Source organism: Dipodomys spectabilis, unplaced genomic scaffold, assembly GCF_019054845.1.
Source record: "Dipodomys spectabilis isolate Male_0828 unplaced genomic scaffold, ASM1905484v1 ptg000003l, whole genome shotgun sequence".
NCBI lineage: Eukaryota > Metazoa > Chordata > Mammalia > Rodentia > Heteromyidae > Dipodomys > Dipodomys spectabilis.
The window spans coordinates 4,239,802-4,257,798 of NW_024870680.1; the positions used below are offsets into that span (position 1 = coordinate 4,239,802).

A 17,997-nucleotide genomic window follows, 5' to 3' on the forward strand; every position below is an offset into this window, starting at 1 on the left:
ACAGGGCATTATCATATCCAAGAGCTATTGATGTGAAAACCACCCACCAGGCATGATGTTACCTATTAAAGTGGTTCTATGAACTTATCCCATTTCTAGTGACTATACAAGCGAAATGTCCAAGTCAGTTTTTCTTTTTTTGCCAGTCATGGTGCCTGAACTCTGGGCCTGGGCACTGTCCCTCAGCTCTTCAGCTCAAGGCTAGTGCTCTACCACTTGAGCCACAGCACCATTTCCAGCTTTTTCTGCTTATGTGGTGCTGAGGAATCGAACCTAGGGCCTCATGCATGCAAGGCAAGCACCCTACCAGTGAGCCACCTTCCCAGCCCCCAAGTCAGTTTTATCAACGCTGTTTTCTAACATGAACCAGGCTGTATTCTGGGCCCTGAGATTATATCAGTCAACAAAACTGAAAAAGTGCTGCTTTTGGAGAACTTATATTTAAAAAAAAAAAAACTTTTCTCACAAATTACTTTAACTGTCTTTTTAAAGTTTTTTTTTATGGTTACTATTCAAGACTCCACATTGAAATTATAGACTCTTCCAAATTTCTAAACTACTTATTTAACCAACACGAAGCTAATTAATCCAATGTAAACCGGCCCTAAAATAAATACTAAATCGAGTTCTTCACAATGAGGTAAAGGACACCAAAGAGTAACAACATAGGCATATCTGAAAGCCAGATAATGGTTATTTATTTTTTATTTTTTCCCCTATCTTATTGAAAAGACAACTGCATAGGGGAGTGATTATCAATCTATGGACATGGAAGATAAAAAGTGTATTTTATATGATAACACTACAAATGAAGAAGGAAAGAATGAGACAAAAGTTTTGTATGTTATTGAAATTAGGTTGGTACTAATGTAAACTAGACTATTGGCCAGATTATTCCTTGAAATTATCAAGGAAACGACTAAGAAAATAACTTAAAAGGGGGCTGGGAAGGTGGCTCAGTGGTAGAGTGCTTGCCTTGCATGCTTGAGGCCCTGGGTTCGATTCCTCAGCACCACATAAGCAGAAAAAAAAGCTGGAATTGGCGCGGGTGGCTCAACTGGTAGAGCGCTAGCCTTGAGCTGACAGCGCCCAGGCCCAGAGTTCAGGCCCCATGACTGGACTCCTCCCCCCTCCCAAAAAAAGAAAATAACTTAAAAATACAATAAAAGAAATAACAGAGTTAAAACAGTACAAAATAATGCCAGGGTACCAGTGGCTCACGCCTGTAATCCTAGCTACTCAGGAGGCTGAGATCTGAGGATTGCTGTTCCAAGTCAGACTGGGCAGTAAAGTCCATGAGATTCTGATCTTCAATTTAACCACCCAAACCCCAGAGGTGGAACTATGGCTCACGCCTTGATCACAAACGCTCAGGTAGAGTACCCAGGCCCTGGCTGGCATAAAAACAACAACAATAACAACAAAAAACAAAAACAAGAAAAGAAAGAAATATTCTTCCCATATGTAATTAGTTAAGATAGAGTCAGACTAGATTATGGTGGGCCCTAAAACCAATGATAGGTACCTTTTTATTAAGAAACAGTATGAAAAAAAAAAAGAAACAGTATGAAGAGCAGGGGTACAACTCAGTGCTAGTAGAATGCCTGCTTAGCATGCATGAGGCCTTGGTTTATTAAAAAAATTTTATTGTACAAATACTGTACAGAGGGGTTACAGTTACATGAGTAAGGTAATGAGTTCATTTCCTCCTTTGTTTGTTACCTCCTCCTTTGTTTCCCCTCTCCCCAACTCCTCCCCCCTCTCAAGTTGTAAAGTTCATTTTCAACTCATTGTTATAGGGCCAACCTATATTCTATTTCAGCATTTTGTTACTTCCCTTCCCCTCCCCAAATCAGAAAAATGTATCTACAAGATTCAGGGCACTGGAATCAAATACAGTAAAAACAGGGGTTATACCATGGGGGAAGAACATACAAAAGAAACAAAAAAAATCACATGGTACATTATAAGTACATTAAAAACAACATCAAGAAAGATAAAATCACTTGTCTTTCTAGAGGCCTTGGTTTTGATCCTCAGTCTCTCTCTCTCTCTCTCTCACACACACACACACATGCACACACACACACACACACACACACACGTGCGCACGTGCACGCACTTGAAAAACAGATGCACAAGAGAAATGGCATTGCTTGGATTATAAACAACTCAGTAGAAGACTCAGTGTTTAGAAGCCATGTAATGCTAAGGAGTGATGAAAACACCAGAAACGAGGAGACACGATGACTTCTGTCTGAATGATTTCAAAAGGAACCAGTCTTGCCTCCAATGTGCCAACAGTTAGATTTTTGAGCTTTGGCTACCTAAACTATGAGAAAATAAATTTCTGTTATTTTAGGGCAGAGAGCTTGCCATATGCTCTTATGGCAGCACAAGGAAGTAATCCATACCCCAACAACAGAACCCCAAAATACGTCAAGCCAACCCCTCTCACCACCTAGTAGCAATTAAGGAGCTTCCCACATATGCTTCAGGTGTCAATGAAGGCCAAGTAAGGAACCAAAAGTACTGTCTATCACCAGGCAGAGTTACAAGGCGACCAACTAATGTGCATAAAAACTAGGTAAAATAGAAGGTCATAAATAAGATCCAGAGGTTACAATACGATATAATATGAACATGTCCAGGTTTCAACTCATCATACCAATAGTCAAGATCTCCAGATGAATGAAAAGGGATACATTTATGATGTCAAGGCCCAAGTCCCTGATAGGTTACAATTACTTGACAAAGTTAAAGCAGCTATGAAAAAACTACTCCATGAACAACGATCAACATGCTTGAAACAAACAAACAAAACACAGAAAGCATCAGGTGCTGTGGCTCACCTCTATAATCCTAGCTGCTTTGGAGGCTGAGATCTAAAAATCATGCCCAGGCAGGAAAGTCCAGAAGACCCTTAACTCCAATTAACCACAAAAAGCTGGAAGTGGCACTCAAGTGGTAGAGTGCTAGCCTTGAGTAAAAAACCTCAGGGACAGTTCCTAGGCTCCCAGGGAAAGAGGTAGAGAGGAGGAAGGAGGAAAGGGGGGGTTGTGGGTGAGGCGGGGGGAAGAGGGGAAAAGGGAGAGAGAGGGAGTGAGAGAGGGCAGAGAATCTGCAAAAGAATAGCACATGCAAAGAAAAACACAATGAAAACTGTGTGTGTGTGTGTGTGTGTGTGTGTGTAGTAACTGAAAGAAATAGCTAACAATAACAAGTAGAATGGAAGGGCCAGAGGAAAGAATGAATGACATGGAAGATTGAACAAGTGAAGATTGAACAAGTGAAACTTAATGAGAGAGAGAGAAAGAGAGAGAGGAGAGAGAGACTTGAATAGAAGTTTTGGCTGGGAAGGTGGCTCAGTGGTCTGTCTCCTTCCTTCCTTCCTTCCTTTTTTTTTTTTTTTTTGGCCAGTTCTGGGGCTTGAACTCAGGGCCTCAAGCTCTCCCTTGGCTTCTTTGCTCAAGACTCGTGCTCTACTACTTGAACTGTCCTTTCACTTCAGGACTTTAGCTAGTTAATTGGAACTAAGAGTCTCTCAGATTTGGCTGCCTTGTGTTGAACTATGAACTTCAGGTCTCAGCTTCCTGAATAGCTAGGAATACAGGTGTGAGCCACCTGTGCCCAACTACACTGTGCAGTTTTTAAAAGCACGTATCTACATGTTTAATGACTAAAAATACATTTTTTACTCACCCTTTCATGATTCTTTTGGTTCTTTTCTCTAAGCTTTTTTATTTGAAATATCAGTCGATCTACCGTATTTTCCTTTATTTCACGTCTGAGAATAAACAAAGATGTATTACAATTATTTAGCTTAGAAAAAGTTAAGACAAAAATTAAAAATTAAACTAAATTGTTCGAATTCAATTAAACTACTAGCTGTATTCCAATAGCCCTTTTTTTTTGGGGGGGGTCCGGTCGTGGGGCCTGAACTCTGGGCCTGGGTGCTGTCCCTCAGCTCTTCAGCTCAAGGCTAGCACTCTACCACTTGAGCCATAGCGCCACTTCTGGCTTTTTTCTTTTTGCTTATGTGGTGCTGAGGAATTGAACCCAGGGCCTCAGGCATACAAGGCAAGCGCTCTACCACTGAGACACCTTCCCAGCCCCAACCCATTTTTTTATAAGAACCTTTTGTAAGAGAATTTGTGTCTTTGAATATATTTAATTCATTGAAAAATATGTTAGACAACTTCCAGCTTCTGGCTCTTTGGCAGTTAACTGGAAATAATAGTCTCACAGCCTTTCCAGCCCTGGCTGGCTTTGAGCCAAGATCCTTATATTTCAGCCTCCTAAGTAGCTAGGATTATAGGCATGAGCCACTGACAAATTTGTATTCTTAGCAGAGAGAAAAACAAGGTTCTTTCCTTCTAAATGATGAGGAATCACAAAATAAAAACAAAGCAAGCAAATCCTTTTGTACAAAAAAACTGTATTTGAATAATATGAAACTTAGATGTAGTTCTGTCTTTCCACTAACTGCCTAAGGGTACTTACCCTCTTTAGATCTTGTCTTACTGCTCTAAACAAGATGAAAGGAGTTCTGTGATTTCTTTTCTGAGGTTTCCACTGACCATTGTTCCCTTCATCCAGAAGGACATGGGTTCTGAGTAATGTTTAGCATTGTGTGGGGGCATTTAGACACAGTTTAGACTAAGACCATCACCATCCTTGCACAGCTTATAGACCATGACAAAGGAAGCACATAAGCATATGACTCACACTTGGTGATTAATACTATGGGGGAAAATATCAGATCATGGGAGCAGTAAATGGAAGAGGCTATGACAGCAGTGGACGCCACACAGATTTAAAAAATAAACTTATAGTAATTAAAAAACCATCTTTTCTTATTTAATTAAAGCTTAGGCACATAATGAGTGGGAAGGGATGCCTTCTCTTTCTTTGTGTGTGTGTATGCTGCCAGGGATGCCTGGCTTCTTTGGTGAGATAGGATCCCACTAACTCCTCCTCACCCCCCTTCACGCCAGCCTCCTGAAGGCTGGCCTTAAGCCACAATCCTCCAGTCTCTCCCTTACAAGTAGCTGGGATTAAGGTGTGCACCTGGATTTAGTCCAGCCTCTTCGGGAAGAGAAAATTAAGTAATGGTAACATTTTCTGGGAAAAAAATAAAGCCTATGCAAACATGCGCAAATATAATCTCAGCAATTACACATGGCAGAGGAATCCCAGGTGTGTTGCCTGCCCTGGTTGAGACAAGACTTTGGGCAGCTTTAATAGACAGACTCTCAGGCTGTGCCCACATGCCTTCCTTGGTGATGACTGAGAGAATGATGAGCCAGCAGGAGACCACACGTAGTCCCAACCCCAGGTACTGCATGGGATAGACTTACACTGAAAATGGTACTGGAATTAAAATTTAATTGGATATCTTGTATTTTCTGTTACCTCTGCCAACCTCATACTTAAAGCCCATCACTGCTGCACTCAGAGCATTTAGGAAAAAATGGTCCAGAGCTTTGTCTTTTGTTCATTTGGCAGTGAGCAGTTCCCTATGACTGGAGTCAGCAGACGTTGGGGAATTCTGGGAGGCCCTCTTGTGGAGCTTGTGGAAATTGCACGTGTAGCTTAGCGGGGTCTGTCTCTGGAATTCACTTCCAGCTTTCTAGGAATCATGCAGAGGTGGATTTACCAGGAAGCTTTGGAGCTTCAAAAATCTACATTCTTAGCACTACATGGAATTCCATTGTTACCATTCTTTTTTTGTTGTTGTTGTTGGTCGTGGGGCTCAAACTCTGGGCCTGGGCATTGTCCCTCAGCTCTTCAGCTCAAGGCCAGCGCTATACTGCTTGAGCCACAGCACCACTTTCAGTTTTCTAGTGGTTTATTGGAGATAAGAGTCTCACAGTCTTTCCTGCCCGGAATGGCTTTGAACCGTGATCCTCAGATCTCAGCCTCCTGAGTAGCTAGGATTACAGGCGTGAGCCACCGGCGCCGGGCTCCACTGTTACCATTCTTTATAGCCTTTCATATCTCCCCACAGGTGCCTTAGCATCCAAGTGTGCCCATGGTATCCTGAGTGGTGAAGCAACTGGTGTGTATATAAGCCAATGTATTAAAATGGGTTGAGGGGCTGGGAAGGTGGCTCAGTGGTAGAGTGCTTGCCTTGCATGCCTGAGGCCCTGGGTTCGATTCCTCAGCACCACATAAGCAAAAAGAAAAAAAGCCAGAAGCAGCGCTGTGGCTCAAGTGGTAGAGCGCTAGCCTTGAAGAGCTGAGGGACAGCGCCCAGGCCCAGAGTTCAGGCCCCATGACAGGACCCCCCCAAAAAAAAAATTTAAAAAATGAACAAAATGGGTTGAAAAGGATATAGCACTATTCTAAAGCACAATGTTATTAAAATGTTGTTGGTAATCCATTAATTGTTAGTAATTTATATTTGTTTCCTCCTCAACTTTCTACATTGGAAGTAAATAAAGATATCAGAACAGGGTTGGATATGGTCCTAGATTGAAAAACAAAGAAGCAAGAACACATGCAGCAGGGCACTAGTAGCTCACAGCACCTGAATTCTAGCTGCTCAGAAGAATGAAATCTGAGGATCACAGTTTAAAGCCAGCATGGGCAGAAAAATCCATTAGACACCTATCTCCAATTAACCAGCAAAAAGCCAGAGGTGGAAGTGTGGCTCCAGGAGTAGAGTAAGAGCCTTGGGGGGAAAAGCTAAAGGAAAACATAGGGCCTAGGCCTAAGGTTCAAGCCTCAGTACCAATAAACACACAACACACACACACACACACACACAGATAAAAGTATACATTTTGTTAGAATTCAAATTTGTTTTCATTTTTCTGTTTGTTTAGTACTGGGGCATAAACTCAGGGCATCCCTTGCTTAGCATTTATTCACTTATGGCTGGTACTCTACTACCTGAGCCGTACCTCCACTTCTCAAATTTGTTTTCCTTCCTCAAAATTTCAACATAATAGTCACACAGGAAAGGAAGGGGTACGAGGGTGTCACATTACTAACAATTAATGGATTACCAACATTTTAATAGCATTGTGCTTTAGAATAGTGCTATATCCTTTTCAACCCATTTTGTTCATTTTTTTAATTTTTTTTTTGGGGGGGGGTCCGGTCATGGGGCCTGAACTCTAGGCCTGGGTGCTGTCCCTCAGCTGTTTAGCTCAAGGCTAGCACTGTACCCCTTGGGCCACAGCACCACTTCTGGCGTTTTCTGCTTATGTGGTGCTGAGGAATCGAACCCAGAGCCTCATGCTTGCAAAGCAAGCACTCTACCACTGAGCCACCTTCCTAGCCCCTCACCAGTGATTTTTTTAAATACCTGTTTCATGGAATTTTGCACAGCAATTAGAAAGAATAATATCTCATTTGCAGGGAATGGATAGACCTAGAACCAATCATGTTAAGTGAGGTAAGCCAAGCTCAGAGAGACAAATGGCACGTTTTCGCTCATATAGGGAAGCTAGACCTAAAATACACAGGGATATGATAAATTATACTGGCTTTCTAAGCATTCATACACAGTGAGATCAAAGGAGGAAACTCTTAGGAGAGGAACATAACATCACACAGAATAATACTTATCGAATGTACCTGTTTTGAGGTAGGTATTTCACCACTGCATGTGAGTACTTAAAGAATATTTCCTATATCTATAAACAAAGCAAGATCGTTTTATTTTCATGAATGTAATTTTGCTCTGGCAAGATCTAACAATATTTTCTCAAGAAAGAAATCTGAGCTCACACTATATATCAGGCTTTCTAGGTATTAGAGATATAAAAAATTGTAAATGAGAAAAATAAAAGACACAACTGTACAATTTGGTCTCCAACCTGCTTCTATTTTCTTGGCAATAGTTGGATGGACTATTTTCATTTGGTATCATAGAACTCCCAACAATGACTACAGTTACATCAGACAATTGTTAAATTTCAGAATACGAACTTACTGGTAGTCCAGAAGCGATTCAGTGGTGGACATTTTGTCACTCTTTGGTTGTGTAGGTATATCCTTTCTATTTGCTTTCTCCATTCTTGTGGTTAGCTACTAAGAAATATGCCTATATAAAAAAAGACATAGGAAAAGTGAATAAATTTTGTCCATCTAGCGTTTGTTTACTCTAGGAACTTAAAACTAAAAGGCAGAAAGAGACTATGTGGGAAGAGAAAAGAGACCAGTAGCAGGAGTGTGGGGAGCAAGAAATGGGAGTAGATATGATTCATATACATATATAGAACACTCATGATAAAACCAATTAAAATATCAAAAAAAAGAGAGAAAGGAAATAAAGTCTTTGTTACGCAGGAGTCTGAGATCTGAGGACTAAGTGGTTTAAAGCTAATCTGGGCAGAAACATCCAAGACTCTTATCTCCAACTGCCCACCAAAAAGCAAGAAATGGAGGTATAGCTAAGATGGTAGAGAGCTACCTTTGAGCAAAAAAGCTAAGCAAGAGCGTGAGGCCCTGAATTTAACCCCAGTACTAGTGCACGCAGGCGTGCATGCACACACACAAACACACAGAAAAAGAAAAAAAAAAAAAAAAGCTGGCTTTTCTGTGCCGACTGCTTCTTGTGGCCAGATCTAACATCAAGTGCAAGTCTGAAACATCAAGGATTACTTGGGTTCCTGAGTCCCATGATTTCCATGTTTATTTTAGGTACAATGTCCCCTCTTCATCCCCACATCCATTCTTCCATCCAGAACTTTCTAAGACTCATTCTCTTATGTATTTTGATACTTTATCCTTATCAAGCTCCTCTAAGAGCAAAAAAGTGATATTGATTTTTAAAAAAAAAACACATTTTATTTCTCTATACTGTGTGGCAGGGTGCATAACACATGGTAACTACTCAATAAATATCAACTAATATTTTATCCTTTGTTTTTTGTTTTTGCCAGTCCTGGGGCTTGAACTCAGGGTCTGAGCACTGTCCCTGAGCTTCTTTTGGTCAAGGCTAGCACTCTACCACTTGAGCCACAGCACCACTTCCAGCTGTTTCTGTTTATGTGGTGCTGAGGAATCAACCCCAGGTCCTCATGCATATGAAGCAAGCACCCTACCACTGAGCCACCTTCCCAGCCCATTGACTAATATTTTAAAAATGAAAAATGGTATCACAAATTTTGTCTTTCTTTTGCTTTTGGTCACACAATTTTCTATAAGCATCAAGAAGCTTGGATCTAAACAAATTGAAACTAGGCTCCAAAAGAATTAAATTTTGTCTGGGTTACTACAAAAGTAAATAAAAATACATTTTGAAAGTCTTTCACTTAGAAAGGGGTGATTCTGGGGCTTGAACAGCAGATTTGTTCAAGGCTAGTTTTGAACCCTGATCCTCAGATCTCAGCCTTCTGAGTAGCAAGGATTACAAACATGAGCCACCAGTGCCTGGCTTGAAGGTGCTTTTCAAAGGTTAGGAGATTTACAAATGTAAATAACAATAATCCATTATCTACAACAACTTTTCATAAGCTATTACTTTCTTCTAAACTTAATAAAAATTATCAAAAATATATACATACATATGTATATGTACATTTGGTGTTTTTTTGTTTTGCAGACGTACTTTTATTTTTTATTTTTTTATTGTAAAAATACTGTACAGAAGGGTTACAATTACATGGGCAAAATAATGAGTACATTTCTTATCAAGCATTGTAGCCTCTTCCTTTGTTTCCCCTTCCCATCCCTTCCCATCCCCTCCTCATCCCCCCACCCAATCTCCCCCCCCCCCCACCCCCCCCCCCCACACACACATTTGGTGTTTTGAGACAAAGTTTCACTGTGTATTTCAGGCTGGCCTTGAGCTCATGATCTTCCTGCCTTCTGAGTGCTGAGATTGAGATTACAGTATATGTGTGTGTGTGTGTGTGTGTGTGTGTGTGTGTGTGTGTACATATTTTTGTTTTAAAGAAAAGCCAGCTGGGCACCTGTGGCTCATGACTGCAATCCTAGATATTCAGGAGGCTGATATTTGAGGAATCAGGTTCAAAGCCAGCTTGGTCAGGAAAGTCTGTGTGACTCTTTTCTCCAACTAGCTACTAAAAGAGCCAGAAGTTAAGCTGTGGCTCAAGTGGTAGAATACTAGCCTTCAGCAGAAAAGCTCAGGGACAGCACCCATCTGTCCAGAACCAGAACAACAACAACAACAAGTCAAAGCTCACTATTCATCAATGTTTCTATTGAGCAGGAATATTTCATGGCTTTGATTTAAGTACTCAATTACCCCTCGCAGTGTATAGTTTTCCTAAGAGATTTTAAATTTAAAAGTTTTACTACTCTCATACCTTCAAGGGGAGCAGTCTGTGTATTGGTAGTTGGGTGTGGTGGGAAGCATATCATCTTTGTAACTCCTTGTTTAAATGGTTAAAAATGCAGGAGAGTAAGCAAAGGAATGTGTAATTAGTTCTTGAACACGACTGCAGTTTCCACTAAGCCCAACATTCTTATCAATGAATGCTTCAGTGGATGGATGGATGGATCAGGCATGCACATGTTTTAAACCTACACTCACCACCTAACTATCTGCATGACCTTGAGAAGATTACTATAACTCTTTTTGAAGTCCTTTTTCATCAACTATAAGGTGAGAACAATAATGATCTTATTCTAAGGACTCTTGTAAGGATGAAATCAACTAGTATTTAAAGTACCAGGCATAACATCTCACAAATAGAGCTTAATAAGGGTGCCTCTACCTCTTTCTTTCATTTATAACTCCAGACTGATCCTAAAATTCCAGGAAGCCATAAAGCAGAGGATGTGTGTGCACTGCCAAGTATGAGGACATGTGGAAAGATCAATCATAGACTGTCAACCTTCATGACGGACTTGGATCACAGGATTAGCAGTCTACCTAGATCTGCATAGACCATTTAGCTCCACAGTGGAAAAACCTGCTGAAATGGAAACATACTTGTCTCTGTACACTGCCCACAGCCTTCCCGGCCCCCAGACCTCCAGTGAAGCGCTTTGTGTCTGAGACTTTTCTAGCCAAGTATTCCATCATCCTTGAATGCAAATATACAACACTTTCCAATGGAAAAGCATACCGATGACGCATAGCAAAATATAATACATTAAGGTAGTGTCTTAAGCTGGGCACCATGGCTCATGCCTATAATCCTGGCTAATCAGAAGGCTGAGATCTAAGGTTGGAAGGCAGTCAGACATAACTGTGACATTCTTCTCTCCAATTAATCAGCAAAAGGATGCAAAGGGATGTATGGCTCAATGGTAGACCATCAGCCTTGAGTAAAAAAGCCAAGCAAGAGATTAGGGCTCTGAGTTCAAGCCATAGTACTGGCACACAAAAAAGGACGGTGTCTTAACTCAGAAAAGTATTGAGAATAATTCAGTAAGATCCATGATTTTTTTAATGAAAATACCATACAGAAGAGTTACAATTATATGGGCAAGATAATGAGTACATTTCATTATCAAGCATTGTTGCCTCCTCCTTTGTTTCCCCTTCCTATCCCTTCCCACCTCCCCCCCCTCAAGATCCATGATCTTAACTACAAAATATTTTATTTGAAAGTTAAATGTCAACATGAATCTCTTTGTGACTCATATGGAAGAGATCAAGGTTTATGGACTCCACCTGTGGTACCCATCTGGTGCTGGTGGAAAATGACCTCATCTTGCTCAATGGCCTCACATACCTGGCTCTGAGGTTCATGATTCTCTAGTGCACAATTAGTCACCTAACTGTGGTCTAACCACAAAAGGTTTTAATAAAATATGAGTGCAAATATGGATTTGTTAAAGCACAAATGACTCATGCATAAATTATATTAGGACTATTGTTTAATACTTTTAAGAAAATTAGTAATCAACTAGACTGCGCTTTGCAATCCAATTTTTTTTTTTTTTGGTCGGTAGTGGGGCTTGAACTCTGGGCTTGGGCGCTGTCCCTGCTCTCTTCAGCTCAAGGCAAGCGCTCTACCGCTTGAGCCACAGCGCCACTTTTGGTTTTCTAGTGGTTTATTGGACATAAGAGTCTCACGGACTTCCCTGCCCCGGCTGGCTTTGAACTGCGATCCTCAGATCTCAGCCCCCTGAGTAGCTAGGATTACAGGTGTGAGCCACCAGTGCCCGGCTGCAATCCAATTTTTTGCAGGGAGCTAATGACAAGTACTTCAAAATGTACTCTTGCATTTGATAATGTCCTTTGAACAATGGTGATTTTCATATGAGTCCCAGTTCCTGACCACCCACAGGATTTCTATCTCTAGTAAAGACTGAGGATCCTAGAAAAACATTCACAAGGGCTGGGAAGGTGGCTCAGTGGTAGAGCGCTTGCCTTGCATGCATGAGGCCCTGGGTTCGATTCCTCAGCACCACATAAGCAAAAAAAGAAAAAAAGCCAGAAGTGGCGCTGTGGCTCAAGTGGTAGAGTGCTAGCCTTGAGCTGAAGAGCTGAGGGACAGCGCCCAGGCCCAGAGTTCAGGCCCCATGACCGGACCCCAAAAAAAAAAAAAATCACAAAGTAAGGGTTATCTCCCAAGAGGATGGCACTTAGACTAATTCCTGACCAATGGCTGTCTAATCTGTCAATTACTGCAAACATGTATTTAGTGCCTACTCTGCATATGACACTTTATCTGGCCAATGGCTATATAATACAGAAGGAACAAGATCTTTATTCAGACTGAAAGAAAGAATCACTTTGCAAAACCATGGAAATTTAGTGGGAAAGGGAGGGCACCTGTGGCTCACACCTGTAATCCTAGCTATTCAGGAGGTTGAGATCTGAGGATCGCGGTTCAAAGCCAGCCAGGGCAGGAAAGTCCGTGAGACTTTTATCTCCAATAAACCACTCGAAAACCGGAAGTGGCGTTGTGGCTCAAGCAGTAGAGCCCTCACCTTGAGCTGAAGAGCGCAGGGACAGCGTCCAGGCCCAGAGTTCAAGCCCCACAACCGACAAAAAAAAAAAAAAAAGCCCAAGACAGACACATAAAAAAACAAACCCAAAACAATGTGACTAGCACATGACCTCTCTTTTGTGTTTTTCCATCCCAAACTCTGAACACTAAGCTTCCATTCCAGAATCAGGGCAGGTGAGCAGTCTAGGATTGAAAGATTTAGGTACCTAGCCTTTCATCAAAATGAATGCTCAAGAAATACTTCATCTGAATGACTAATTTGTAAAGAAAGCATTACGTTCCCTACCAATCACCCTATTTATTTGCTAATGATGTTGCATATACCCTAAATATGGAACACAAATTACCACTTACACTAGGCACATTTTTTTTTCTTTTTTTCCTGTCATGGGGCTTGAACTCTGGCCTGGGCTTGAACTCTGGCCTGGGCGCTGTCCCTCAGCTCTTTAGCTCAAGGCTAAGGCTCTACCACTTGAGCCACAGCACCACTTTTGGTTTTCTACTGGTTTATTGGAGATAAAGAGTCTCATGGACTTTCCTGCCCGGGGTGGCTTTGACCGAGATCCTCAGATCTCAGCCTCTTCAGTAGCTAAGATTACAGGCGTGAGCCACCGAAGCCTGGAAGAAACTTGTTTTTTTTTTAACTTACAAAAAGAAAAGGTTTATTTTGGTTCATCAGGACCCAATGTCTTATATCTCATCTATTTGTGTGTGTGTGTGTGTGTGTGTGTGTATGTGCGCGCGCGCAGATCCTGGGGCTTGAACTCAGGACTTGGGCACTGTCTTTTAGCTTTTTTGCTCAAGGTTGGTGATCTACTGCTTGAGCCACAGCTCCACTTCTGCTTTCTCCTGGTTAGTTGTAGGTAAGAATCTTGCAGATTTTTCTTGCCCAGGCTGCTTTCAAACTGTGATTCTCTAACCTTAGCCTTGAGGTGTGAACCACCAGTGCCCAGTCTCAGCAAGTTTTTCTTTAAATGGAATCATTTAAAACCTTCTAGAAGTGATATCACCTAAAGTTTACTTATTTTTTTAAATCTCTTTTTATACAGATTATGTATACATAGTCATAAAGTGTTAAAATGTAAAATTCATCCAGTTTGGAGAAATAATGTTAAAACTATACATTAAAATCTAGGTATTTAAAATATGTGGATGAATAGCATTTTCAACTGGCATTTGGATGATTGATGATGTGTAATTATATTGACATGTATTTTCTTTACCAATGAAAATCTTTTAGTCACAGCACATTTCTGAATTGCATTTCCTAGTTATTCTGGATTCTTCCACTGGTCTACCTTCTGATTCAGAATTACTAAAAACAAATGATGTTATCTTAATGTCTCTAGTAAGCAGAGTTCCATTTTCCCTCAACTCTTCCTTCAATTTTACTGTCAAGAAAAGACAAAAGCATAACCAAGAATATTGTGAGGATAATGGAAATATGTGCAATACTTCTTTTTTTTGTGTGTGGGGCGTCGGGTCATGGGGCCTGAACTCTGGGCCTGGGTGCTGTCCCTTAGCTCTTCAGCTCAAGGCTAGCGCTCTACCACTTGAGCCACAGCACCACTTCCAGCTTTTTCTGCTTCTGTGGTGCTGAGGAATCGAACCCAGGGCCTCATGCATGCAAGGCAAGCGCTCTACCACTGAGCCACCTTCCCAGCCCCACGTGCAATACTTCTATACTGGATAACTGGAGAACATACATTTTTCTACCTTCAAAGAGCAGTAGTAAATATACACAAGATATCCTAGGGTCAGATCTTGGACTTGGCTGTAAGGAGATCCAAGAGTAATGATCACATTCATTGTCAAGCATTCATCCTTAGCATTTTCATTCTCAGCCTTCACAGAACTAAATTTCCACCTACTCCCACTTCTTTTTTTCTTTTTACTTAAATGGAACATCCTTTCCCATTTGAACTACTTCTTCAACCTTCTCTGCCCAGCGGAGAAGTGTGAAGTAAGGGAGTGAGTAAATGAATAAGGTACTATAAAAATCTAAGGGCTTCCTTAAACCTAGAGTTCTTTTTAAAAGGATGTCGAGGTGTCAAGGAGAGGAGTTTTAACAGTTTATGGATTGAATGTGAGTAAAAGAACATCAACAACACATCTGGCACAGCCAGTGGGAGGAGCCCTGTGATGTCAGAAGGATTCCAAGACTGGAGAGGTCTTCACTCAAAAAGCTTTCCTTGGGTTGGGAAGGTGGCTCAGTGGTAGAGCGCTTGCCTTGCATGCATGAGGCCCTGGGTTCGATTCCTCAGCACCACATGAGCAAAAAGAAAAAAGCTGGAAGTGGTGCTGTGGCTCAAGTGGTAGAGCGCTAGCCTTGAGCTGAACAGCTGAGGGACAGCGTCCAGGCCCAGAGTTCAGGCCCCACGACCAGACCCCCCCCCCAAAAAAAAAGCTTTCCTTATACTGGGAATTCAATGGCAAAAAAAAAAAAAAGGAGAAAAGAAAGAAGAAACTATAGCAGCAAGACTGAGTCTAGCCTTGGTTTCTCCACCAAGTTTTATAGATTCAGACAATTTTCTGAATCCCTCTGATGCTCAGTTTCCTTCTCTGTTTTTCTCTATGTGGTACCATGCTTTTCTGTTTTATTTTCATGTTTAATTAGACATGGAGTCTCAGGACTTATGGACTGACTTTGAACACAGATTCCTCTAGATCTCAGTCTCCTGAGAGACTTTCTTCTTTTCTCTTTTCCTTTTTGGCCAGTCCTGGGACTTGCACGCAGGCCTGGGCACTGTCCCTGGACTCTTCAGCTCAAGCCTAGCATTCTACCACTTGAGCCACAGAGCCACTTCCAGCTTTTTCTGTTTATGTGGTACTGAAGAATCGAACCCAGGGCTTTATGCATGCTAGGCACGCTAGGCAAGTACTCTACCGCTAAGCCACATTCCCAGCCCACCAAGTTTCTTAATGAAATTCAAATGCTTTGGGAAATTTGTGTGACAAAGTCCCCTATGAATGGAAGACATTATAGTAGTTCCCCTTAATCAAGGGGTTTACTTTTAAGATAACCTCATATATGCTTGAAAGGGAATAGTACCCATCCCTATACTATGACTTCTTTTCTTTTCCACTGTATATATACCTATAATAAAGTTTATTGGGCAAAGTTGACTAATAGGCAAGCAGATTAATGACAATGATACTAAAATAGAACAATTACAACATGCTTTAACAAAAGTCACTTAAGCTGGGCGCCAGTGGCTCACACCTGTAATCCTAGCTACTCACAAGGTTGAGATCTGAGGACCCAGCAGGAATATCTGAGAGACTTTTATCTCCAAATAACCTCTTAAAATCTAGAAGTGGAGCTGTGGCTCAAGTGGTAGAGTGCCAGCCTTGAGCACAAAATCTCAGGGACTGTGTGGCCCAGGCCATGTATTCAAGCCCCATGACCCACCAAAAAAAGTTATTTATAATTTAAAAGTACAAATAGTGTATTTCTGGAATGTTCCTTCTGCTATTTTCCTGCCTGCCGTTGACCTGGGGGAGCCGAGGGGGCCCGCGCTTAGCCTACCAGTGTGCTAGGCCCAGGAGGCTAGGAACCTGCGAGCTCGGCGAGGCTCGCCCCAAAGGCAAAGGATTCGTAGTGTGCTCAGATCAAAACCGGCCAGCTCCTCTCGGGGTCTACCAGGCCGCGAAGAGGGGTGCCCGATGAGCGCCGCTGCGGGGGCTCCTAACGGCACCGGACGGAGAACACCCACGCGCGCGACCGCAGGCCCACGGCGGAGGCAGCGTGGGGCCCGGGGCGGGTTCGGGGGTGGGGCCGGGGCCGGGCCGGGGCCGGGGCCTGGCCCGCGCTGGGGCCGGTCTCCGGGCTCAGACGCGAAGGGCTGCTGTGGGTGGCGCAGGGACCCGCGTCGCGGCGGTTTCGGCGAGGGCACGGGACCCACCCCCCCACGCCCAACCCGGCGGACGCGCACGCGGTTTCCAAGGCGACCAGCGTCCGCTCTTCCTTCCACTTCCTACCCCCAGTTCAGCCGCGGTTCGGGCGCGCCCCCTGGCGCCAGGCCGGGGAGAGTCGGGCTGTGGCCGGCGCGCCGCTCCCGCCTCCCCGGTGCGGACCCCCCTCCACCCGCAGGCCGGGCCGGAAGTGCGCCGGCCCCGGCTGTAGAGTGAGACGCCTGGGCGCGTCGGTGGGGACGGGGAAGCGGGATGCGCGTGAGGGCGGGGGGGTCCTGTACGCCCCACGGTGACTTCTCTCCTTTTGCGTGGAAGCCTTTTGTTTTGGCTGCTTTTGTTTTCACCCAAATGATTGTGGTTCCAGCTCCAGGCCGAATGGCGAACAACCTGGACGTCCAGCTTCATCGGGAGGATTTTACCGATGTATTTATATAGCTCCTAAGCCGCACACGCGCACACACGCGCGCGCGCGCACACACACATATAACGCATGCACACACATATAACGCACGCACACGCGCGCGCGCACACACACCATGACATCTCTTCCTTCCTCTTCACGCTTTATCTCTTCCTAGGGACTCCACATTGCACCTTTAAAGTTGGCCTCCGCCAGTGAATTTTCTCATTATGGAGATAGTCTACATTTGGGCTTCTTCCTCTTCTGTTTGGTTTGTTTTTGGTGCCGATCGTGGAGCTTGAACTCCCGGTTGGTTCTCTACTACTAGAGCCGCAGCTCCACTGCCAGTTTTTGGTGGTCAATTGGAGGTAAGACTCATGGACTTACCTACCCAGGCTGGTTTTGAACCTGAGGTTTTTAGACCTCAGCCTCCTGAATTAGCTAGGATTATAGGCGTGAGCCACTTGCACCAGGCCCACTCATTTTTCACCTTTTGTCGTGGGCAGACAGTGGCCTCTGTTCACTTCCCAGATCATCCGTTTTCTTGGAAGGTCTTTTTTCTTCCTTTTAAATATAATTTTATTGTTAATAGTAAGGTGGTGTGCAGAGGTGTTACCGATTCATAGGTCACGCAATGAGTACGTTTCTTTTTGGACACTGTCACCCTTTTTGCTTTCCTCCAGTTTCCCTTCCTGTCCCTGCCAAGTTGCACAGTTCATTTTCTTGGAAAATCTTTTGAAGATAGATTATCATGCGTATTTTGGTTCACACTGTGGTATATTAATCCATTAAGAA

General features: G+C 43.0%; 1 protein-coding gene across 1 annotated transcript in view; it reads right to left on the bottom strand.

Moving 5' to 3' along the window:
* Ccdc83 (coiled-coil domain containing 83) overlaps positions 1 to 14,638 on the bottom strand; it is a 38,792-nt gene extending 24,154 nt beyond the window's left edge. Inside the window, exons 1-3 of the mRNA XM_042689784.1 lie at positions 14,604 to 14,638; positions 7,946 to 8,056; positions 3,703 to 3,787 (exon numbers count right to left, since the gene is read on the bottom strand). Of these exons, the coding sequence (XP_042545718.1) occupies positions 3,703 to 3,787; positions 7,946 to 8,028 (168 nt within the window). The 5' untranslated portion in view covers positions 8,029 to 8,056; positions 14,604 to 14,638. The remainder of the gene's footprint in view (positions 1 to 3,702; positions 3,788 to 7,945; positions 8,057 to 14,603) is intronic.
* Positions 14,639 to 17,997: the final 3,359 nt, after the last annotated feature.